The 25,475-nt window shown below is 45.5% G+C and overlaps 1 protein-coding gene across 33 annotated transcripts in view; it reads left to right on the forward strand.

Annotated features, from left to right (window-relative positions):
• KCNMA1 (potassium calcium-activated channel subfamily M alpha 1) overlaps positions 1 to 25,475 on the forward strand; it is a 739,251-nt gene that overhangs the window by 505,817 nt on the left and 207,959 nt on the right. For all 33 annotated transcript variants that reach the window (XM_045841891.1, XM_045841892.1, XM_045841893.1 and 30 more), the window contains exons 9-12: positions 809 to 900; positions 18,135 to 18,245; positions 21,891 to 21,996; positions 24,852 to 24,934. In XM_045841891.1, coding sequence (XP_045697847.1) covers positions 809 to 900; positions 18,135 to 18,245; positions 21,891 to 21,996; positions 24,852 to 24,934 — 392 coding nt within the window. The remainder of the gene's footprint in view (positions 1 to 808; positions 901 to 18,134; positions 18,246 to 21,890; positions 21,997 to 24,851; positions 24,935 to 25,475) is intronic.

Genomic DNA, 25,475 nt, shown 5'->3' on the forward strand with positions numbered 1-25,475 from the left:
TTTGTATGAGGTAAGTGATTAAAATCCTGCTTCACACACAGCTTCCACATATGTACACAGCACACACATTTACATGATGCATACACATCTGTCTGTTTTGTATGCATACGACATATGCATTTCAAAATGTATATGAATGTACATGTGCGTGTGTGCATCAGTGCAAGTGTCCCCGCAGCACCTGGAAGCCCCTGCAGACAGGGGGATGAGGAGCCGGCCACGAGCACAGTGTTTGCTGGACAAAACATGGCAGATTTGTGTTTCTCCTTGCTGTCCTTTCCTCCCGTGTCGTTCCTTAAATTTATCTTGTGTGCGTTTCAGTGATAGTTGTTAAATGGAACCATTCATATTTTTTAATCTTCCTTTAGTACTTATTGTCTTCAGTTACTCAGAAAGACATCGACTCCCCTTAGAATTTTCACTAGGAAGAAAGGTCCCCTCTTGCAGCAGTTTGTGGATGTGAGCCTGTGAGTGTGTAGCTTCCCCAGCTCCTTCCCCTTTTACTTATTTCTCTTCAGGAAGAAGAGCTAGATGCCAATTTATTTGTTCCTGTCTCCCTTGTATTTTTCTCAACTGTGATTTTTTTTTTTTAGTTGTCTAGGTTGGCTAATGTTTGTTTTGTCCTGTGTATTTTTAGGAGCTTGCCCTTTTCGTGCTTTTTAAAAAATAATCCAAAATATTAGTATATACCTTCACAGTTCTAACCCTTTTGTGTTTTCAGATCTTAGTATCCCCCTTTCTGAAAAGGTCACCCCCTTTCTTTGGCCTGTCTTTTTAGTCTCTCTTCTGTCTCCTATCTTCTCCTCAGGCCATGTTTGCCAGCTACGTCCCTGAAATCATAGAGTTAATAGGAAACCGCAAGAAATACGGGGGCTCCTATAGTGCGGTTAGTGGAAGAAAGTAAGTATGCCCAGAGGTTTTGCTGCCTCCGCTGCGGTAGAATCCTCTCTGCATGCCATTTTTTTTTTGGCTCTTGTTTCTTTGTTTCATGCATGTAGGCAATGTTTGCCCGCTACGTGCCCGAAATTGCTGCTCTCATCCTGAATCGGAATAAATTCGGCGGGACTTTTAACAAACATGGAGGCAGAAAGTAAGTCAGTTGCATCAGAAAAGATGTGGTTGAGTGACTTCTGAGAGTCCCCACGGCGGTGGCACCTGAATCCTGCCCCTCTTCTAACCCCCTGGGTGCTTCTGTGAGGGAAGGGCCACCTTCTGTTGGGGTGTGACATCAGAGGTTACCCAGGTTGTCACACTGGGACTGACCACCTAGCTCCATTCTCATTCACAACCTTCTTCCCTACACTTCTTTCCAAGAGACATGGATTTATCCTGGAAGGGGTCCACCTGTAACTGGGCCATATTTTCTGTCCTGATCCCTAACAAGTGAACCAAGATCATTCATTCTTTACACCAACTGGCTTGGTGGTTACACTCTGGTCCCTCACACTAAGATAATGCCATCCTATGGGGTTTTTTGTGCAGCAATAACACAAAATCATACTCCAGCAAGGAACTCTTAGGGAGGACAAGATCAAGGTCACCTTGCCTACTGTAAGGTGTGTGGCCACCAGGGAACCAGTTCTCTTTAGCCAGAGGCACAGGGCTCATCCTCAGAGGGGTCCGTTACTTGGCTGAAATTTCTTTTGGGCAAAAAATACTATGTTTACGGCATGTCAGGGCACTGTGTGCTATGGCTGATGAGTCTTTTGTTTGGCTTCCCAGGCACAAATGCTTTCCACATGGGGTCTCTTTCAATTTGTGCTCAGACCCCTTTATCAGTGTCAACATCAGTATGTGGGTCCATCACCAACCAGAGGCTTTACTCCTGAGCACAGGGCAGGACCTCGCCACCCTGTCCCCTGCTGGCCACTGTCTCCCTCGTAGAATGTCGGGCTGGCAGCAACCTTTCTTAACTACTTAAAAGAATTTTTTTTTCCTTGGGCACACAGCTTTGTTTCTGAGGTTTTGTTTTTGAGTTTTTGTTTTTATTTGAACTTCTCTAGAGTAAGATGCATACCTCTTTATTGTGCAGCTCAGGAAACCTGTACCTCTGTACACACCCAGACCTAGATGCAGCATATTTTCCTTGTTCTTGCCTCTTCCCTGTTGTAGAAACTCCTGCATTGGAACGAGTTTTGTTTTTTGCTTTTTTTCATTCCTTTTCAGGTCAACTTTGAAAAAGCCTGTTTTGTTTTTTTAAGAGGAAATAGCCCCCTTGGCACGGCACCCCCTCCCTCATCGCTCCCCATTGCCCGCCTGCCACATTCGGGAGTGAGTCCTTCTCCTGTGGTGACTCCGGCACATCCTGAGCTCAGGTGTCCGGTCCTCCATCCAGAAAAGGAGGAGGTGGGAAAAAGGGCTCATTTTCTTGAACGACCCACAGGACACCCGTTCCCTTCCAAAGGAACAAAGGACAGTGGGGGAGAGGAAGCCAGTTGGCGTCTTTTCCGTGGAGGCAGCACATTGCTGCTCCTCCCCTCTAATGGAGCCCTCCCCTTCCTATTACTGTAACTGCCCTGGAAGAGATGAGAACCAAGCTGTTCTGGTTTCTCGGCCACTGGTTGGATCCAAAAGGCCAAATAAGTTTAAAGATTCCTATTGGTCATTTGTTCCATGCCAAGAGGAAAACAGCTTTTTTTTTTTTTTTCATTTTGCCTTGAAGGTGTGCACAGGTTGCCATAAAGCAGAAGGCATTCTGAGGCCCGGGGCTCTCTGCAGCCTCCCCACCCACTGTCCCAGCCAGCTTTTCCAATCACTGCCCCCAAAGGAGTCAATGAAATCAATTGCCCCAAAGTCTTTGTTGAAATTATTTCTGGACTCTCACTCCAGGTAAATTCCCCAGCTATCCCCAATAAAGCTTCCCAAGTCCAATGTGGGTGGGCTTGGCAGGCAGCTTTGGTTGATGAGTGACCCAGACCAGGCCCTCAGACCAGTGCTCACTCACCGGCCTGGTCTGACGGGTCATTTGTTGCGGTGGCATTTCCACTCAGAGCCCCGCATGGTGACGACTTTGGATCACAGACTCGCGCAGCTTTTGTTCTGCCTCCATCGCCGTAATGTTTTATCACTGCTGTTAGCCTGTTTCCCCGCCTTTTTTCTTATTCCCTTTATGAAAATGCACACTGCTTTTAATGTTCTCTTTGGGTCTCCAATGTTTCCCGACCCCACGGACAAAGAGCAGGTCTGTCATCAACACTGGGACTATTCACTTTACTTTGCGCATTGTTTCCTGGTTCAAAAGCTAATTACTAAGTAGTTTAAAGAAGCCCTTTGGTCACTTAGATCTTTCATCAGAAAATATAAGCTTGGGAAAGGAGCGGTAATAAAGGGCCATTAGCACCCTTTGTTTGATGTTGTTTTTCCAGTCAGTAGAACAAGATTGATGAAATGTTATGTTTGGCCAAAATTTGAGTTTTCATTTGGAATTCAGCGTTGAGAGAATGGGCTGTCAGAATCAATAAGTTTTCTTGCGCTGGGGATATGGGCATGTGGTAGTAATTAGCAATATAAGGTCTTTAGTTGAGCAACCAAGCATGGGTTCTGGCAGCAAACATAATGAGAAACTACAGTTGTTCTGTTTCTAACGTCAGAAAGTTTCCAGATAAAATTAAATGCATTTGCAAGGGGAAAGCAGCTAAACTTTGTTGAAAGACAGAGTTCAGACTCTTAAAATAGTGTGCTTCACCCCATGTTTTTGTGTGTGCATAAATATACGTGCTGTATTCATGGACACACTTAACACATATGCTGCTTCCTGGGAGTTAATCAAGTGAGTGCCTGGAAAGTAATTAAAACATATGCATAGCTAAGGGATTTGTTTATGTTTGCATATTCTACTCAGGAATAACCTCCCTAAAAATGCATTAACTTGTCAGAGAACTCAAGGTAACTCGCAACCCAAAGCTACGGAGATACACAACTTTGAAATCCAAAGATTATTTAGAGTAAAAGAAAATTAGGCAGAGGAGCTCAGGGATTTGTTTATGTAGCACCCGATTTTAGGATATTGGAGAACATGAAGATCTCGTTGGCACCTCATTTCCAGTACATGTTTGGCATAGTGTAAACACTTCACATAGCATCCCCAGAACGTCTTCACCACCAGCACCATGTCAAGGGCATACATGGCTTACTCCAACGTTCTCTTCAATATTCCACACCTGACCTCCCACAGGACATCAGAGCCAGCAGTGGGTGTGGGGCAGCGTGGGTCTGTGTGTCAGCTTTTCTTTAATTTATCTTGTTATGATATATTGGGCATCCTAAGATCAGGGACTTGTATATCAACAACCAAGGGTTCCAGGAGTGGCCAGGGAAGGAAGTCTTTCCAAGTTGGAGATCTTGGGGACAATTAACCCCTTGGGCTGAGTCCCCAAATTTTATTCAGAAGAGTAGACTGCCTACAGCCCAGCCTTCCTCCTGAGGCCACTGCCTCCTCTGTTTTGCTTTGATGTAATGTCAAAGCTGCTCAGAGGTGGGGGAGCACAGGGGTGAGGCTCCCATGGCCTTTGGGACCCCAGCTTGCTCCCCTTCCTCCCACAGCTCCTGCCATTTCCCCCAGAGGTTTCCTCTCTGTGTGTGACTCAGCCCACTTCTGGTTAATTTATGAGAACTGACAGATCATGGTCCGAGGTCACATGGCCAAGGGCCATGGAAAATAATCGGCCACAGAGAAGAATCCATCTGCTCAAACCCGCTTATTAGAGGAGACCTTCTATTTCCCATGCTGGGCTTCTGGGGCCAAAACTGGGGCAGTCCTAGGCCAGGTGTTTGGGACAGAGGAGAATGGGATGGGTTTGGATTATTCTACTGATTCCGGTAGCCAACTACTGAGAAGGCACTCGGAAAGAGGAATGAATAACAGAGGACAAGGGGTAGGCAAAAGGGAATAGGACAGTGAATGTAATTCACTTGGAGGAAATGTCCCAGCTGGATGAGAAAGCTAAGTCACCCTTCTGGTTGGGGGAATAGTTGTTACAGACTAACCAGTTCTGACTCCAATTCATGAAGGCTGCCTATGAAACTTAAATGCTAATGGCTTTTCTTAGAATGTTTGCTTATATACTTGTGGAAGTGAGAATGTGAATCAATACAGCACAAAGCCCTAGAACAGTCTTCTATGACAATAATAATAACTACAGACACTTGCACCTTTCTTTAGTTTCACAGCAACCTGTGAGGAAGGTATTATTATCATCTCCATTTGCAATGGGTGAGGAAACTGAGGAACAGAGAGGTTAAGTGACTCGCCTGACGTCACCCAGCTAGTGGGGGGGGTAGACCTGGCATTTGACTGGGGCAGTGTGTTCCATTGGGACACGTTAATTCTCCAGATCATCTCTTGAGACCCTGGTCTGCTCTCAGTGATCTTGTCATTGTCTATTTTTTCCACCTCTGTCCTTAAGTGAGGCCAGGACACTGCATGTGATGGAGAGAAAGAAATGCATGAGTATTACTTGGGGTCTGTCGCCTCTTTCTGATCATTTATTACCCCTAAGGGTCCTGGCCCCAGAGTCTAGGACAAAAAGTTGGAGAGGGGATGAAACAATTTTTAGTTTTGGATTTTGCTCATTTTGTTGGACAAGAAATGTATTTACCTCTTGAACACTTCTAACAATGAGGGCCTTTCAAGGATGGACAGACAGATCATTGATCAAATTGAGATCAGTGTGTTATTTGTGGATTTCAACACTTTCAGCCCCTTCGCTGGCTCCATCCTTCCTGGGGAGTTCATTTTCTAGGTTACAGCCATGGTGGACTGTAGTGACCTGCCAGATTTGGGTGCCCTCCTGGGGCAGGCCTACCTGCATTTTGTCTTAAGGAGAGCCTTCTCTGCCCTGGTGGACATATCTACCTGTTCCCTTCAATTCCTTGGTGGTTCTGCAGCACAGCTTACAGCATGTCTCTGGTTGTGGTTTCTTAACTTTCAGTGAGAATTCGAATAACAGGAGCTCCTCCCAGAACCTCCTCTGCAAGGCACACTTTCTGGGCTTATTTCAGAACTTTGAGTGGGGATAGCTGCATCCCTCTGGAGGGAGCGAGGGCAGCCCCCTTCAACCTCAGGTGTGTCCTCAGGGTTGGAGGGACCCCCAGAGCCATGGAGGTGGGCAGACTCTATCGTGCTTGTCCATTTAAAAATGAAAACAGAGTGCTGTTTAAATGTCCTTTCATGTAAGTGCTTATATTTTGAAGATTATTCAGTAATTTGGAACAAAATGTCAAGAACTAAGAACTGCTAGAGCATAGCTAGTTACCTGCCTCACTGTCCAGTCCTGTTATTATCTCCACTGGTTCATTCATTCAGTTCAGGATGCTTGCTGAGTTCCTCTGTGCCCAGCACAATGCTGGGTTGTGTTGGGTGCCAGGGATGCAGCAGTTCCCTGGGATGAGCAGGCTGCCCATGGACCCTGTCCTCATGGAGGTTGCAGTCTCCAGGAGGTTATAAGCAATGAGCCAAGGGTGATGAAAGAAGTTACCAGGCATAAATTTTAATATATGCAGCCAAAACAGAGACAAAACCAAAGATTCTGTTATAGAGCAAAACAGGGATTATTTATCTTCACTAAAGTGGACCAGGGAGTTGACACTCAGAGATGTTACAGCATGTTCAGTGACTATTTAATCCAGCTTTCATTATCCCCGAAAGAAGTTAACACTCTAGGTTTTACAATTCATGTTTTGTGAACCCCTCTTGCCACCATGAGTCTTGTCTTCTACCTCTGTGGAACTGAGTCCTAAAATCTTTCTCTCTGAGGCTCTGGATTTCTCTTCCACCAACCCACCAGGTGAGGCATCCATATACCTTCCCTGGTTCTTTACTTGACTCTTTCTTTCCTCTTACCAGAAATATGTTCATCATCTCCTTCTGCATCCTTTGATCATTTCTAATTACACTTCCCAGTCCCTCCTTCGTGGCTGCCTTGTGTCAACATGAAATTCCACTTCCCTTTCTTCACCACACTCAGATTTTGCTCCACAGTTGTTTCAGACCTTTTTTTTTTTTTAAGAATTAGAATTTTAAATGATCTGCTGTGGAGGAACAGGGATTATTTCTTTACAAACAGTCATTTAACCTACCCCTGATAGGGCCCCCACCTAAAAGAGAATGAACATGAGTTATGCCTTCATCCTCATTCATCCCACATGTGCCTGTTGAGTGCTCACTATACACCAGGCACTGGGGCAATGTGTTTCTACCTACCCGTAAAACTCTCCAAATGTGCCACGTCAACTGTGAGCTGCACATTATGTATTGTTTGACCACCAGTGTGGTTGGGGAGTTCAAACTTGGAGCTTATTTAAGCTTCCCCTGTTGGTTCCTGGAGGTGGCACTCGCTCCACAACATTTCCATTGCTGCTGTTCCTGAGAATGCCTGGTCCCAGCACTTGGGAACATGATGCAGGTTACTTCCTGTGGTGTTGTCTCAGCCGAGTAACTCAGGCCTTCCTTTCCTTTCCCATTTACGTGGAGCCTGGGCAACACTCACTCTTGCTTCTCCACAGTCTGCATCGGGGGCTACTCCTGGGATTGGTGCTCCCTACAAGATGTCATTTGTGATTTCTGTTTCCCAGACACCGTTCTGGTTGAAATGTGACCGAAGCTTTGTGCTGTACACGAACTCCCATCCCTTGACAAGTAAGCCATTCAGCCCTCTCCTTGAAACGCCCACACGAGCCCCAGCCTGAACTCCCCAGCAATGTCTTCAGATTCCTAGTTTTTAAAACCGTAAATTAGCAAATCATCAGCATATCACTGGGAAGGATCATCTGGTAGCCATTCGAGTCAAAAGGAAACACAGGCCCCAATAACTGATCTTCACAAAGATATGAGGAACTGTAGACAGACAGATACAGTAAATAGGAAGACAAACAGATAATTCAAGTTGACAGGCCATCTTGGACTGATTAGGCATTCTGCTTTGATTAACATTAAACTTTTAGGGGAGGTAAAAAATGAGATTGCCCTAATACTTTGGAACAATGACCCCTTGACTACTTCTGAAATTCAGTACCGAGGGACAGATACCAAAAGCAAGTGTCAATTAGATGCTGGATCGTATAATGTAATATGCCAGATATTTCTTTCTGATGAGAGGGGTCTTAGTGGGTGTGGATGTGGGCGGTTCTTTCTTTGCATCTGCTTTGGATTCTTATAAGCCACATCTTCAGTCCCTTTCAAACTTGATGCTCTATTTAAAGAGACTTGGTTGCATATTAAATCAATTTCCTCCTAATACTAATGGAATGAAAGCTCCCCCCTCCCCGACACTTTCCTGCTGTCTCTCTTCCCTTCCACACACTTATCAAAATGTTCCAGCTATTGTTCTGCAAACAAGAATAGAAATGTAGGTGGGAGATGAACTGTGTGCCTAAAAAAATAAAAAAAATCACATTCAAGCCTAGATTTTGCTCTTAAATGTTCTTTCTTCCATTAAAAAAAGAATTCTGAATATGACTTTTCTAATTATAATCCTCGAAGATTCTTTCTCTTCAACCTCACATTTGATTGGATGAATCCTTGCTGGGTAGATTTCAAATCTAGAGAAGGAATGAAACCCTCCGAGACTGAGTTGCAGCGTTTTCGGTCTCTAGCTATACCATTCATTCTGATAGAAGTCGTTCCAGAGCTGCACAAAGCAGTTCTTAGTACAATAGATTTGGGGTTCATCCCACAGCTGCTGCCATCATACACTGAAAATAAACCAGGAAACTTTCTGACTGGCCAAGCCCAGTGTCTCTGTTTATTAAAAATCTATAGGGGCTAATGCAATGTGAAACTCGTGGAAACCTGATTGTGTGACTCTCAGTATCCAGGCCCCTCATCTAGCAGTGGTGTCACATAACGGTGATGGCCTGTTCCCGTCCCCAGAACCACAGGGACTGCTCCAAATGTGGGCACCAACTGTCAGTAAAAGCAATCTGATATCCCCTCCCTATACCTTCCCAATAAGGGGACGTGGAGGCAATTCAGAGATACATGCAAGCCATCTCTGTGAGAGGTGTATGACCTTGGCTGCTGACCACAAAGGCCAATGTCAGCCAGCATTTAGAGCAAATTTAGGAAAGCTTTCATTCAACATATTTGCTCAACTAAAAGTTACTTGAGTTGCTGCCACGTTCCAGGCACTGTGCTGTCTTTGTACTGTGTTTAAAAGTGTGAGCTAGAAGGTGTGGTTCTTGCTACCCTGGAGTGTACCTGATACGCTGACCAATTAGAATCATTCAAGAAGTCAGTGGCAGCTAAACAGAAGCTTGATTCTGTAGGACCATCATCACAGTGAAGTGCTTTTTTGGTAAGAACTTTATTTAATAAAATCATGGAAGCATAAAGCAACATGAATGCTGCAAGCATTTTAGAACGGTGCTCCTAAAAGCATTTGATAATCCCCATTGTTAAATGCACCATTGGAGTAGTTTAGGGAAAAGGTAACAGCAGGTGATTTGTGCTCCCAAAACCTAGGGGTCTAATGATGGACCCAATGAAAGAGGGGGTGCAGAGAAATTTGGGAGGGTGGGGAGTTGCCAATGCTACCCTGAGTTCCGCTCCATTCCAGACCTTCCCTCTGGGGAGTCTTAGGCCTCATCAAGCTCTGGCAGCTGTGGACAGCTCCCAGTTCTCCTGTGTGCAACAGGAGCTGGAGGCCTCTGGGGCCTGTGCAGGTGTGTTGCCCTACTTAGCCTGGTAGGCTAGCAGAGTGTGCTGCCTAGGGCCACACCTGTGGTTGTGGCTAGGGAAACCGCCCTGATGTGTCAACTTGATTGTCATTATGGGAGGGTCAATCCCAAGGGCATATGCTCTAGGGCCATGAGGCACATTTTAGCAGGAGTGTTAGAGAGGGCTTGATTTGCAAATCCAAGCTGGCATGCTTCCCCCTCCAGGGCAACATTGAGAACCATTTCTTTGCTTGGACCCATTCTCTCTCCATTTCACCTTCATTCCCAAAGGGGTAGCTGACTTTTGCCTTAATCTTTTCTTTCCTTGGTCCCTCCCATTCAGAAACAGCATAAGCAAGTGGAGAGAGACAAATCTGATCTGAATAGAAGAAAGTGCCCTTCAGTGCCCTGATCCCTCTGTGAGAGCAGAGAACCATCTAGGACTGGAAGGGAAGACTGGCTTACTTAAACATGGCCAGAGGCCATTAAGTCTGCAGCAACGGGGGTAAATAAAAGGCAAAATGAGTGAGGAGATGGGGAGAGAGACAAGGAAGAACCCAGGCAATTTGTGCGAGTTGGGCAGTTCCGGCATTGCTTACTTAAGAAGGCTGTGTAATTCCTCTTCGAGGAAGGAAGGAAAGGAGCAGAAAGAAACCAAAACAGTGGTGATAATATTTGCATCCTGGGTTATTGTGAGAATTAAGTGAAAACTAAAGGCAAAAAAAATTTACCAGTTAGGATAGTTTGGTTACAGGCAACAGAAGCTGATTCTTGCTGACTTAAGCAGAAAGAGGATTTTTAATTTTTTTTTTTTTGAAGGTTAGAGTACTTGATGGAATAAGAGAAAGGTGAAGAGTCAGAACCGAGAAAGGACAGAGATGACCCCGAGAAGCAGCTCTGGGATCTGGCAGGAGGAACACAGGACTGTCACTGCAGGGTCTTGCCATCAGGATGACTCAGCCCCCAGGGTACACTTAGTATCATTCCATTCAAGATTGAAAAGCACCATGGATTGGCTGAACTTGGGCAGGGAACCTTGATTAAAGGGCCCACGACTGCACCTGGTTGGGGAGGAGTGATTCTCCAAACTAAAAATGAGGGCTGTTGACAAGAGGGAGGGTACATGCTAAACAGCCAATGTTTCCTATGCTGAAGTTCCCATAATTTAGTTTTGAGGCTTAAACTGAAATGCCTTTTGGGCAACCAGCTACAGAAGATGTGGGATCATTCCTTGTGCACAGTCTGATCACGGAGGTGCAGACACCGATCCCGCTAGGGGCCTTCAGGTCCTGACCATCTGCATGTGGTAAGATGCACCCGCTTCCTGCAGAAGGTTCTGGTCTGGTCAGGACACCTCAGTGTTTTCCATTGGGGCTACCAGTAAGTAGTCTATCCTCTGACCTTGGGGCTGTTTTCCAGAGGTGCCTTTGCCTCACTGTTGGGGTCTATTTGCTCAACCTTCTGCCCCCCCAACAGCCTGTCTCCTCCAGAACAACTCTGTTGACAGCTGGATCAGATGATTACCTCATTCTCCTCCTCACTAGGAGGGAGAAGACATTTCCTTCTTTGGTGATTAGCAAGAGCTGCAATAGATGTGCCCCTAGGTAGGAAATGATCTTCCAGCTCCCTTGGGGTTTTTTGTTTTTGTTGTTGTTGTTTGCTTGCTTCTTTTAAAATTTGTTTGAACAGGAAATAGTTAAAACAGGGTTTGGGATGATGTGCTCTCAGAGTTGTTTTGATTTCATTTTGGTCCTTTTTACGTGTACTTTTCTCTCATAAACTTGAAATGTGGTGGTGGTCTGACATGGCAGGTCAGTCAATGCTCTGACAGGCTTACAGTTAACTGTTAGGTTTCTTCTGCACTGACTGTGGCACAGGGTCGCCTTGCCATGTCCGCTCCAGCAACTAGCCCGTCGGTCAACAGATAGTTCTTGAAAGTCCAGCAGGCTTTGGAGTCCAGGATGGGCTGGGCCCACCCGCCTGGATTTGCCTTTGTTTGGAGAAGATGATCCCCATGTGGAAATCCTTTGGGGCAGTCCTTTGGGACTGGCCATCGGCACAGGAGGAAGTGGGAAGGCAGGAGTTGGTGTAGCCTTCCTCCTTTTGGGCAGTACTTTGAGTACTGACCACTGTGTGATGTGATGTGGGTTGTGGGGACTCTTGCTACCCACCCTGCTTTCTATATGATAAAACACTGCTGAATTTTTTTGACAAGTCTTTAAGATGCATTCCCATCAAGTCAGCAGCTACCAATGGTGGGAGGCATTGGGGGGAGGTGGGATGAGGAAAACATGATTAGAAGGCTCAGCAGAAAGACAAGAGATTCTAGCATATGTATTTGATATAAATATTATAGTTTTACACAGACATCGAGATCAATATATGCCACATTTCATCTACCTCTTTGACAAAGTGAGCACAATGTATTCAGGAAAAGCTGTATAGGATTTTCAATTTACTCTGTATGATTTATTGTGACAGGATAGCTATGGGTTTTTCAAGTTCTTTATACTTGTTCCAGTAAAAATGGATATAGTATCTTTAAAAATAAACAGCCCAGAGCTGTGCATTTTACATTGTCTTCCTAGAGTGAGGCTCTGCTAAAGAGAGATGTAAGACCCCTGAGCCCTTGTGAGACTTGATGCAGTTGGATTAGCCTCTTTCCTCATTCTTTAGCATTGGGGGGGGGCAGTTGTGGGAGCATAAACAGGTAACTGAATTAGGAAGCTGTTGCACAGGTGTAGACAAGATAGGCCGATGGCATGAACTGAGGTGGGGCCTGAGAACTGGAGCCCTGAGGGAGGATTCATCAGTGTCTGCAGCACAGCCCAGTCAATCTGGGCCTCTTCATTTTATAGTGACTCGTCTCTGGTTGCACAGGATTGGAGCTCCTTCCAGCACACCAGTTGCTTCCTCTGTTTAGGAGGCATTAAACCACAGTGGTGGGTCTGCCCTTGCTCTGGCATTCACTTGGCACTGAATCTCTGCACCTCAGTTTCCACATCAGAATGATGTAGGCACTAAATTCTATACTCGCCAAGGGCAATTATGACACAAGGATACACATGAGAATATGCAAGGGAGCCCATCACTATCACAGTCCCTTTTTCAAAGACTGCTGGCTCTGCGCAACACTACCTGAGCGTTTTTAAAAAGTGTGTAGATTTTTGGTCTCATTGAACTAAGCTCAGTCTCAGTGGCTATCGATGATTCATTCCCTAGAGCTTGGAGAAGCTTTGTCTGGGGGCCCCCTCTCTGCCCTTCTCTCATGCCTCCAGCCCTAAGTCAGTGCTCCTAAGCTACCCATTCTGAAAGGCACCAGTGGCATTGGGTTCTAAAACTGGGGTTCCAACTGCACAGGGGCATTCCAGCTTCCGACCCATTTCTAAGAGGGGAACAGAGTGATTGTGGAGAATGTGCAGGATTTCATTCTGAAGATAAAGATGCTTATAACACCAATATGTACTTAGTGAAGAGGCACCCATGAAATAAGCAATCGGTCATTTTCTGGTGAGCACTGACAGTTTTCATAATAGTCAAGCGTTGTTCTTGTTCTGATTAAGTCACATTCAACCCCTTGATGCCATGCTTGCATCCTGACCCGCTGGTGTTTCCCACCTCTAATTCAACTGTGCCCATGTTTATGGGGCCCTTACCCCAAACCGGCCGTGCTTGCTTCCACTAGGTGAGTAAGTCCTTTCCACAAACCCATCTGCTATTACTTTTTAATTTCACATGCTTCCTTGTGTATCTGAGATGGATCTTTTAATCCTAGATATTAATATTAGTTTATCCCAAGAAAGATCTGTTCACAGAACAAAGCTTTAAAAACCAAAAAGTACATCTGATGACAAATGGTTATGGATTTAGGTTTGTTGGCCATCTTCACAGACCAGGTGGCCAGGCCTGCTAGCAAGCAGTTGTGATCGCCAGTGGTCTAAAAATGTTCAAATCTAGAGCTCCAGCTGGAGGCAGCATTTGCTACCTTTAAGTGTAACTTTCCTAACTGTTCTCCATTGTCCACAAACCATCTAGATTTCTGTTACCCTTGGATCCTTGGGCTGGTGAGGAAGTCTTAAGCTGGACATGGCTGATAATATCTAAAATGGATATTTGCATCATTTTGCGGCCCTGGGTTTGCCCAGTTATGTGGCTTAAGTTGAAAGTTGGTTTAAAGTTTCTGCTGTCACTGAGCCTTCACCACCTTGGGCCTTCTGGCCTGACTGACCAGGTGCCACCCGAATCTAGTGATACTGCCTCTCTGTGATGCTTTAAGTGAGGTTTATCTCTGTCCACTCCAGTCCCACACTAAGCCACTCCCCTGGGCTAGGGAGGAACGCTCAGACACCCCCTCCACCATGTGTTCAGGAGGATCTCCTGTTGCTCCAGCCCTGCCTGGCTTGAGGGAGCAGCAGCTGAAGCCTGTGCCCTTTCCACATCATCTCTTTCTTCTTAGTGAGAGTGAAAGCCAGAGACCTGGGTCACATCCTGGGAGAGTCACTTTTACTTGCTGTGGGATCCCAGGCACATCACCTAAGGAAATCGAGGTTCAGAGAGGTTATCTGAAAAGATGCAGGTAACAGACACAGGATTGTCTGAGGATTAGGTGAGATTATATGGGACACAGAGCATTTTATGTCTGCTACATATTGATTTACAGGTGTCACACGAATCCCACCATTTAATGCTAACCATGAGCCAGACCCTTTACTAGGCCCATCACATGTATTGCCTGTTTAAATAAATCCTCCAGCCCCTCAGAGATTCTGACTTCATAATTATAAAATGCAGAATTGGTACCTTGCCTAAGACTGTTTAGTGATTTAGCCTCTGAGCTGAGCCATCACAGGGCTATCAGAGTAGCAATCTCACACGGTAGATTTGTAGGTGTCACAGAACCTGACAGACATAATTTTGGATGAGGATCTTTTTGGCGTTCTTCAAATCACATACCACTAACAACCATCACTCTGCTTCTGAGGACAGCACCCCTTGCTCTCAATCTTAGAGCATTTTCAATTATATTTTCAATTGTTGAAGATACAAGAAACTCTGTTTCTCTTCTCCCCTCAATAACATCCTTCCCCAAACTACTGCCTCTGGAATTTCCAACTCCTGAAAATATTTCTGACACATAAACTTTCCCTCTTTCACCATCCATCCCTCGCACTCTGGTATGGCCCTTGGCGTATCCTCAGATGAGAGCTGGTGGGAGCAGACCTTCTAATGCAGATGCCAAGTTAGAAGGGCGGCCTCTCCCCATCCATCAATTCTAACTGCATTCAAACATTTTCAATATGTGGGTTCCTTGATAACTTTCACTGTATGGAAAACAAAATAGAGGGAAATGATTATTGGCACAAAAGGGGGAAGCTGTAAATCTCCAAATCAGATATAGGACAGATTGGAACAATATGGGTTCCCCAAGGTTGCCATGATAATGCGTCTAATAACTCTCCTTGGGCAAAGAGGCAATCTGCTTTCAATCAATCTCACTTTTTCTGAGCAGAAATACCAATTATGTTGAAGGAAGATTTTTTTCCCTCCCTTTTTGATAAAGACTGATCTCTACCCCAGAAATCATGCTATAGCTGAAAAGATATATATTTTAAATTGTCTAGAATGGTATTGGACAGCTAGCACCAAATGAGAAAAGTCTTTTTTTTTTTCTCCTCTCTTCTGCCAGCATTTGTCTACTTCTTGAGAGAAGTGAAAGCTAATTAAAGGCTTAAGGGATAATATTGATTGCATTGGAATATATTTTATATATACCCAGCACATTTTTAACTAAGAGAACCCTGACTCTTTCTAAGGCTGAATAAATCAGCTGCCTGGGTCTTTGATTCAAGGGTGAGAGGGTGAACTCATCTCCTTCCCCTCCGCTTCTCACACATCCGTCCTTGAGATGAATGATTTTAGAAGGGGAAGAGGGAATGCTGGCAGATATTCATTCAGTTCTTTGCATACAGGATAGGAAGGATGAATGTCCAGGCATTTCTCTGGCCCGCTCATTGATTCGAGTTCAGCTTTGAATAATAACTGGGCTTATGCTGGTACAGAACTACAAGCTTTGCAATGCCTGGGGCAGGAGGCTGGCTGGGGGTTTTAACATCTCAGTCCCCTCATCTATGGAATGGGGGAAGAAGCTTGCCCAGGATCACACACATCCTTGGTGGCAGAGCATGAAATCAAATATAACATACTTTGACATCCAGGTGAAACCAAGATCAGTCCTATGGAGGACTGATCTTCCTTATGTTGGATCATGCTGGTTTCTTCATTCACTCATTTTTAGTCCTCGCCCTAGGATATGTTTATTGATTTTAGAGAGAGAGGAAGGGAAAGAGAGAGAAACACGATGTGAGAGAAAAACATCCATTGGTTGCCTCCTGTACATGCCCCTACTGGGAATTGAACCCACAATCTAGGTATGTGCCTTGACCAGGAATCGAGCCTGTAACCTTTTGGTGTATGGGACAACATTGCAACCAACTGAGCCACCTGGCTAGGGTGCTGGTCTCCAAATCATGGAAATTTGTGGGCAGAAAGTACTAGAACTGCCTTAAGCAACCCCACTGTCATTTGCAAAGTGGTCAGGAGGGAGGTCCTGTTTCTTAGTCAATTTCTGAACAAACCTGGCAAATTCAAAATCAGAAATCTTGTTCAGATCATGCAAATTCGGGAGAAGCCTGTTGTGTTCGTATAAATGCACATGTGCCACGAGCAATGTTTTAAGGTATGATGCGATAAAAATGTATATAATTCAAGTGTTTAATTTATATCATGTATTCTGAATACTATGTATGTTAGGAAGGTGTTAGTCATATGGATTTTGAGCATAAAATTTGAATGGGTGGCCAAGGGACCTCCCTCAACCTAGCAGCTACTGGCTAGAGAGCACAGCAGTCATGTTCAAATGTCTTGTCTGAGGGAGCTGTGGACACTCTCCCCTCCCTGTGACGCCCTCCACTTGCCCGATCACTAAGTACAGCTCCGTAACAATAACAGTTCATAATGGTGATATTATTAACTGCAATGTGCGTATTATTGATTTACTCTTTGTTCTGCATCATTATCCTTTCAGCAATGAGTTTACTGCATTATTCTCACATACTTAGTCAAGCACCAAATTACAACGAAAGGGCAGGCTCTTGTAATGGCATCTAATGGAACATTGCATAAGTGATCATCACTGCCTCCTATTATGAGCTGCCTCCAGCCATGCGCTTTCTGCCTTATTGGAATGTGCACTGAGCAATTACCAAGTGCAAGGGACCTGGCCATTTTGAAATTTCCCACAGAATTATTGTGTTTCACGTTTGCCACCTGCCCATGCCTCATAGTCCAGCCAGGGATTCAGCCTTTGTCACTACTAGCCTGAGGGGCACAGGGACCTGGGCTGAGCCCCTTGCTACAAGCTCTTTACTATAAGCCAGCAGATTTCATCTGTACAGTCAGTCCCTGACTTTTGGTCCCAGGGCTAACTCTTGCACCAAAGTACTTAGTCCTGAACAGGCATCATGTAGTGATTATAAGTGGCCACAGTATAGCCTGGTGTTAAAGCCAGATTGGTTCAGGAGCCCACAGGTGTAGGGGGGACACTTGTTCCAATAGTTCTGGAAGAGGGGCTTCTCTCCTCAGGAGCAGCCACCATCTCCAGAATTGGAAGTCCAAACTACCCTGGAACAATGAAAATAATGCCAGCCTCATCTCTTTCTAGCTTCTCCCCATCTTGAGGTCAGTTCCTTCGGCTCTCAGAGAAATCTCCGACACCCTAAGGAAGCAGCTGTCTGAGGACACACAGATCTGCGGCCTGATCTACGATTCCATAGGCATCCTGTCCCCATTTAGCCCTGAGTAATGCTCACTTACTGTAAAGTGTTACATGCCCCCATTGTCGGAGGAGTTATGGCGGAAAAATGCAAAATTTTCCTTTTTACTGCTTATGGCCAGCAGAGCCCATAACGTGTCAAGCTGCACATTAGCTACCCTGATAAAAGTTCGCTTTCTTACACACAAAATCATCGTTTCAGCAAGATTTGTTATCTCATTACCTGATAAGCTCTATGTCATAAACCAAGACTCATTCAGTAAATCTCCCGGGAGGACGCTTTGTGGGCAGAAAGGGAGAGATATGAATCTGCAAGGGACTTGATAATGCAGCATTTAAGCGCAAGCATAATGTCACTTATTGTTAAATGCATAAAACCACTTGGCCAAATGGTTGGGCTTTTAATAGGATTTTGTGCAGCATCAGGTGAGAAGCCATATGCCTTTTCTGTCGAGGAGTCACTGAGCACCTGCCAGCACCGCTGCTTTGCCTCACAGGCCTCTGGGGACAGGAGCTGGGCTTTTATTGAGGCCGGGGGAGGGGGGGTCATGAATGCTTTCCTGCAGCTGCGCGCTTCCTCTGTCCTGCTGGGAGTGGGTGTCTGGGTCATTGCTGGGCCGGCCTCTTCTAACTGACCTCTCCCATTCAGGCACATTGTGGTCTGTGGACACATCACTCTGGAGAGTGTTTCCAATTTCCTGAAGGACTTTTTGCACAAGGACCGGGACGATGTCAACGTGGAGATCGTCTTTCTTCACAAGTAAGAGGCCCCTGTTGTTTCAAGACCCTTCATCCAACAAGACACCCAGAGGGGGACACCCTGAGTGTCTGCAGGAGTGGAGGTCTGGGGGTGGCACTGAGGGAGCAGAGCAGAGATGAGTGAGTCAACATCCCTTCTGGCCTCACTGGAGAGGACAGTATAAACCAGTAGACGTGGAAATAGCACACTAACACAGTGATGAGAGCAGCACCTGCCTTTGTGAAAGCAATTCTGGAGTTTATTATGGGTCACACACATCATCACTGTCCCCTCAGCTGTCTAGATCTCTGTGATCCAGATGCGTCCACAGTGTCTGGTGTGGGATGATTAGCAGTATGTTGTGAATGCTTTATGAGTGCCAGAGTGACATAGTGACCAAAGAAGACACAGACCTAACAAGAAGCAGGGTGTAAGGTAATAATAATAATAACAACAACAACTGTGGTTCCTAGAAACCTTCAGTGGGGAACCCTGCTTGGGGGTCACAGTGCATACAGTCTCTCTTGTGATCAATAGGAGTTAAATATGTGCTGTAGACTCAGAATATTTGATCCGAATCTTGACCCAACCAATTACTTGTTGAACAAGTTACTTACCTACTCTGGGCCTCAGTTTCTACATCCATAAGACGAGGAGACCATCATGGTTTCTACCAGCCTCCTTGGGCTATTGTGAGAATGAAAAGAACTAACTCTTATAAAGTATGCAGAGCAGAGTCAGGCATGAAGTAACTGCTCAATATATGTGAGCTTGTACTGTGAAAGATAAGATATATCAGGTTACATAATCAATTTAGAAGTTGGGTCTTATATATTTGTTTTATAGACGAGAAGGGCAAAATAGCTCCCCTCTGCTCAGTGTTGTTGACTTTTTAAGCTTTGTCACATCCCCTTTTAGGTAAAAAGTAGTCTGCTCCAAGGATGGAAGGTTGGGAGGGTGTGGCTTGAGCCTGCTGACATGGGTTGCACTGACTTCTTTTATGGAGATGGGGCTGTGAAGGGGCCAGCCTAGCCTTAAGTTGATGGAGGGACAAAGCTTACATGTTGGTGTTGGCTCGATATAGCATTGACCACCCAGGACTCAGTCCTGCTCCAAGATTTCCCTGCAAGCTCCCATTCTGTGCATCCTTTTCCCGTGGGCATTCATTCACCAGACTGGCCACCATGTTTGAGCACCAGAATTTGTCTTCTCAGCACCGACTTCTCCAAGTTCTGAAAAGACTGGCCAGGCCATGGGCCTTAGAGCAGAACCCACAGATGGATTTGGTGCTTAGCTGCTCTACCAGCTCTGGGGCCTGTCTTCTGCTGAGCATTTTAGAAGGTCCAAGGGAAGTATAGTGGGTAGGTTCTGCCCTCTTGTTGGTTGAACATTTTAAGCGGAGCACATGTGCAACATTAGAGCAGAATATTGACACTGAATTAGCTTACTGAGGTTAGTTTAATCAAGTGGCAGAATGGCCAGGGGCCTGTGTACCAGGGAGGGACCCCCGCTTTTTTATTACTGAGGCAGGATTCAGGAAAGAAGCATGGTTTGTGTAGGATCTGGAAGACTGGTCAGATTTATATAGGCAGCTACTCTTCTCTCACCTGTGTATTTGGTCTGAATCAGCAAGTTGGCTTCTTATGCTTCCATTGTTAACACTCCTCTGCATCTATTAGTGTCAGCATGGCAGTTGGTGACCCAAGTTAATTCTCTTGAAGCTTTGTGTTAATAACATACCTTCCTCTAGGATTGTTTTGAGATTTAAATGAGTTCATACTTGTCGAGTGTTTAGAATTGTATTTGCTATGTAGTAAATGCTGAAAACACTAAAATTTATTTTTATTAGGTACTTAATAAATGTTAGCTAAGTGTTGATTAATAAAGTTCTTGGCGCCTAGTAGGTTCTAACTATCTCCCAGTGCCTAGTATCAAACTGTTACAGAACAGAACAAGGCGGGGGCCTGGGACGATATACTATTATTTAAAAGGCCCCCAGGTCCGTCATGTCCGTCGCCCGAGGAGAGACGTCTCTCAATGCCAGAGATTCATGAAAAGGAAAGGAAATGTTTATTTAATGCTATACAAACTTCAAGTAGTGACCTAATGTCTTTATCAAAAACCCCAAAGTCCCCCAAAACACCCACAAACAGACACAGTCCTTCCTTCCTTCCCCCTTTGCCCAGTCCAGAGTACTGTATTTCAGGGAAGGAAAACGAAGTCCATGGCTCAGACAGTCCTCTGGTTCTTAGTCCTCCTTCTTGACTGGGAGACCTCCCTGGGTTCCCAACACCCTCGGCTGAGTCGCCAGGATCTTTGCTAAAACCAGGTGGTGGTTCCCCCTTCTAAAGCTGCGGGGGTCCCCACTCCGTCCAGGCCTCGTGGTTCTCTCTCTCTGGGATGCGGGAGTCTCCACTCTGCTAAAGACGCATGGTTCTCTCTCTCAGGGCTGCGGGAAGGGGAGAGCCCCCACTCTGCCAAAGCCGCGTGGTTCTCCCTCAATGGCCACCAAGTCTGGGTTTTAAATCCCCGCGGCCAGTCTTCCTCTGCAGCCTCATTTCCGACTCCTCCCACACTCGGCTTCACTTGCCAGAATTCGTATCCTTCCAGGTTTACTGGGCTGCCATCACGAGTCTGGGCAGGTGTGGCCCCATGTCCTGGAGCCAATCTTCTCCGAGCTCCCACACAGGCGCTGTAGCTTGGGGGATCCGCCCCCCAGTCACGTGTTGGTGGGGAAGTTACTTCCATTCCCCTGGCTCAGAGATGATCACAGCTATTTAACATATCCATGCAACCAGCCAAAGGCTATAGATATGTTAAATGACCACGCCAGAGGGTAGCTGCAAGGCTGTTGCTATGCAAAACAGCTCTCAATGGCCTTGCTCCATTTGCCCCTTCCCCCAACCCACAGCCTGGGTGGGGGGGGATGGAGACATCTTAAAATCTCCTGGACACCTTAAGTTCCCGGACCCCATTTCAAATGCCCATTTGGGGTCCCCCCTCTTGGCTGCACCCTGTAACAGTACCATGTAGAAAGCAGGTATTTTTCATCTCTCCAGAATTGATAAATGAATGGTTATCATACCTATTGTTATCACTGATTTAATCTTTATCCCCCAATGGGAAAGATGACTTTACAGCTCAGCCCTAAGAATGATGGATACCGTACACAGGTGGGAACCAAGAACAGCACTGAAAGTAAATGAACTGTGTGTGTGGCTGGTCAGAGGTGACATTTTTTGATTCAGTCCCTATGGAATGAGAAGTCCAGGAGCTAGAGAAATAGGGAAAAGGCTTCCGATAGAAGCAGGAGGTTTCACCAGGGGACCTTCGGCTCATCACTGATGTGACAGCCTCAGTTTCTCTACTCATAAAATAAGGATTCTACTCATAGTGAAGTTGAAGACATTTTGCCCTACTCATTAGGCTTTGCAAAAAGTCATGAGCCTGTTGATTTCATCTTGGTATTGGTTTTTCTTTGCAGTTGGGCTGAAGTTTTACATCTCTTGAATGTGAACCTTTTATTTATGACAAGCACAGGGGCTACTTTGAAGGTGAAAGCCTTTATTCAAGTCTTCCTCTGTGGAGGTCAAGAGAGGGGAGGCAGCGGAGGCTGAAATACCTGAGTCTGTCATGCTAATGGCCGTGTTTTCTCCCCCTGCACAGCATTTCTCCTAATCTGGAGCTCGAAGCTCTATTCAAACGACATTTTACTCAGGTGGAATTTTATCAGGGTTCAGTCCTCAATCCACATGATCTTGCAAGAGTCAAGGTAAGAAGGGAGGAGTGACTTCTGCTTTTACTCCATCTAAAGGGAGGGGGTGGTGCCTGACTCTGGTGAGGGACATACCCCTCAGGATGGCCAAGAGTCACCTCTCAACCCTTAATAAGCCAGAAACCACCAACCTTGACATCACTCTGCCTTTGGCCCCAGGACTTCATTCTGCTGGCACCTGGTAGCCACCTGTAAGCAGTCCACCCTTGAACTAGCCCTGACATGAAATTTATTTTGTTAGTTCCTTCAGTATCAATACTGCTAAAGGCAGTAGACTACTCTCATTCACAACATAATAATCAAGTTTTTCCCATCTTGAATACTTAAATTGGTCTCAACATAGTTCTGAAATTTATTATTTTTATCAGAAAGGAGCATTAACTATAAAATGTAAAATAAAATTTTAGCAAGCCATAAAACATTTTTAGCTCCCTTTTTGTCCCCACCAAAGATTAAGGTGCAAAGCTAAACATACAGGTAGCCAGTACCAGTTGGTAATGGGCTCCTTCTTCTTTCCAGAACGTGCTAACACAGATTCTTCTTATAAGAGACTGGGGTACAGCAAAATGGCATCTGCTACTTTACTCATTTTGTATCAATTTTGTAAGCACACTCAATATTTGCATGACAGTGAGTATAGATTAAAATTGTGAATCCACTGATATGTAAATGCTAACTGTGGCCACCACATAATCAAGTACATAATGTCATTGGCAAACACAAATAAGTCAAAAGTATTTGGGTAAATTCTTTGGATTATTAAGGAAAACTAGAGACACTTGGGTCACATACCAAGGAGACAGCCATGCCCTCCCACCAAATGCAGGACTGGCATGTTAAGTAGAACATACCAAGTGGGACATTGCAGGGTTGAGCCAGCACGAGAAGTCTTATGCTTATAGGTCCAGTTAATCTTAATATTACCCAGACTCGATCCAAGTCAGGGCTAATGTGAAAGCTTATGAGAACTTAGAGAAAATAGTTATTGTACTTGGACCTAATTTAGATGTAAGCAATTATTAGCACAGCTCACAGGAATAAATTATTTTTGGCTCATATGTAGGTAAGTCAGTAGGTTATAGTTGGAGATAGTCTGTAACATGTTATTTTATTTATACAGGTTTGCTGTCTTTTGGATATCTGAAAGCTAATTGAATACTGAGCTATTATTGGATTTAGGGCTCTCATTTCCTCTTACTCCCCTGTTAAAGTGTAAGAAAGGTTAGAGGAAGTGTTACAGAAAAGGGAGGCCAAGGGCGATATACTATGATTGAAAGAATACCCTACCATGCTTGATTGTCCCCCGCGTTATAGGAAAGACATCTCTCAATGCCAGAGATTTGTGAAAAGGAAAGGAAATGTTTATTTAATGCTATACAGACTTAAAGTAGTGACCTAATGTCTTCATCAAAATCCCAAAGTTCCTTAAAACACCCACAAATACACACAGTCCTTCCTTCCCCTCTTTGCCCCTCTTTCCGTATCTCAGGAAAATAAATAGAAGCCTGTGTCTCAGGCAGCCCCCGGTTCTTCCCAGCAATCCATCTCAGCTGGTAGGCCTCCCTCAGTTCCCGGCACTATCAGCCGTGTTGCCAGGATCTCTGCTAAAGCCGGGTGGTGGTTCCCCCTTCTAAAGCTGTGGGGGTCCCCACTCTGGCAAAGCCACGTGGCTCTCTTACATGGCCACAGCCACGTGGCTCTCCTTTCTATTGCCACAGCTGCATGGTTCTCTGCAGTGCCACAGCCAAGTGGTCCCCTCTGCACAATGACCGCAGAAGTCCCCACTCTGGCAACGCCACATGGTTCTCCCTCCACAATGGCCAAGGGAGTCCCCACTCTGGCAAAGCCACGTGGTTCTCCCTCACTGGCTGCCAAGTCTGGGTTTAAATCCCTGCACCATTCTTCCTCTTCAACCCCATTTCTGACTCCTCCCACAGTCAGCTACATTTGCCAGCACTCCCATATCCTTCCAGCTTTACTGGGCTGCCATAGTGGGTCTGGGCAGGTGTGGCCCCATGGCGTGGAGCCAATCATCTCCAAGCTCTCACGCAGGTGCTGTAACTAGGGGGAGTAGCCTCCCAGTTTTGTCTTGGGGGAAAGTTACTCCCATCCCCCTGGCTCAGAGTATGGCCACAGCTATTTAGCATATCTATACAACCAGTTAAAGGTTATAGATATGCTAAATGACCATGCCAGAGGTTAGCTGCAAAGCTGTTGCTATGCAAAACAGCTCTCAATGGCCCTGCTCCATTTGTCCCTTCCCCCAACCCACACCTGTGGCAGGGGGAGGGGGGTGGACATCCTAATATTTCCTGGACACCTTGAGTTCTGGACCCCATTCCAAATCCCTATTTGTCACCCCCCCCCCACCCCCCTTGGTTGCACCCTGTAACAGAAGGACTTTGGAGTCTACATTACTGAATCCTCAACTACTCAGTCAACTTGGTAACCTGAGAAGAGGGGTGTAGTCCACCTAACTCCATTTCCCACCTGGAAAAGTTCGGGTGATGGTGCAAATGATGGGGCAAGGGGTTGCGGGGTGGGTGAACTGAAAGGCTTAGTTAATAGTTATTTAAAGAAATATGGAAACCTCACCTGTAAGAGACTATGCAAAAGGAATGGTATAATTACCAAGGTACATATTGTGCCGTTCAAGAGAAATAAGATGAATTGTTGATATCATAACAAGAACTTGCAACCTACACTTTTGACAAAAACTATAATCTCTCAGGATTTAAAAAAAAAATTTCCTTGCAAAGTGCCAGGTTCCCCAAGAGCTGTTAAAAGAGAGAGTCTGCCAAGCATGGCTATTTATATGTTTGTGTTCTGTGATTTTCCTTTTGGTGTCTTAGATAGAGTCAGCAGATGCGTGCCTCATCCTTGCCAATAAATACTGCGCTGACCCTGATGCTGAAGATGCCTCCAACATCATGAGGTAAACTTGGGGAGGCTGGGGAAAGCTCTGGGCTTGGTGCTCTTTTGGGTCCCCTGCAGAGCACCATCTACCCCATAAACTACCCACAACTTGCATGTGCCTGGGAGGAGCTGAAACTGTGGCAGGTGCAGAGGGCAATGCCATAAGGCATTGTCAACAGGAAGTTCATTCTTAGAAGACGGGAACTCTGGGGTCTTGAGTTTGAGATCCTTTAGACAGGACTAGGAAAGATAAATTTAGGTGGGCATAGGCCTGAAATAAGGTACCATGTTTCCCAAGGGGAATGGATCTGAGATACCTTAACTGGGGGTGGTTTTGTCTCTCGGGACATTTTGAAACACCTGGAGATGTTCTTGGTTGTCATAACTAGGGCATAGTCCTGCTCTTGTCTGGTGGGTAGAGCCTAGTAATGCTGCTCATCTTCCTATAATGCAAAAGACAGCTCCCCACAGCAGAGACTTATCTAGCCAGAATGTGAATAGGGCTCAGGATGAGAAGCCCCATGTTAGAGCTTTCCCAGTGTGTCTATAGCATAGTGATT

This window comes from Phyllostomus hastatus, unplaced genomic scaffold (genome assembly GCF_019186645.2).
Source record: "Phyllostomus hastatus isolate PE091 unplaced genomic scaffold, TTU_PhHast_1.1 phas_contig_38, whole genome shotgun sequence".
NCBI classification, from domain to species: domain Eukaryota; kingdom Metazoa; phylum Chordata; class Mammalia; order Chiroptera; family Phyllostomidae; genus Phyllostomus; species Phyllostomus hastatus.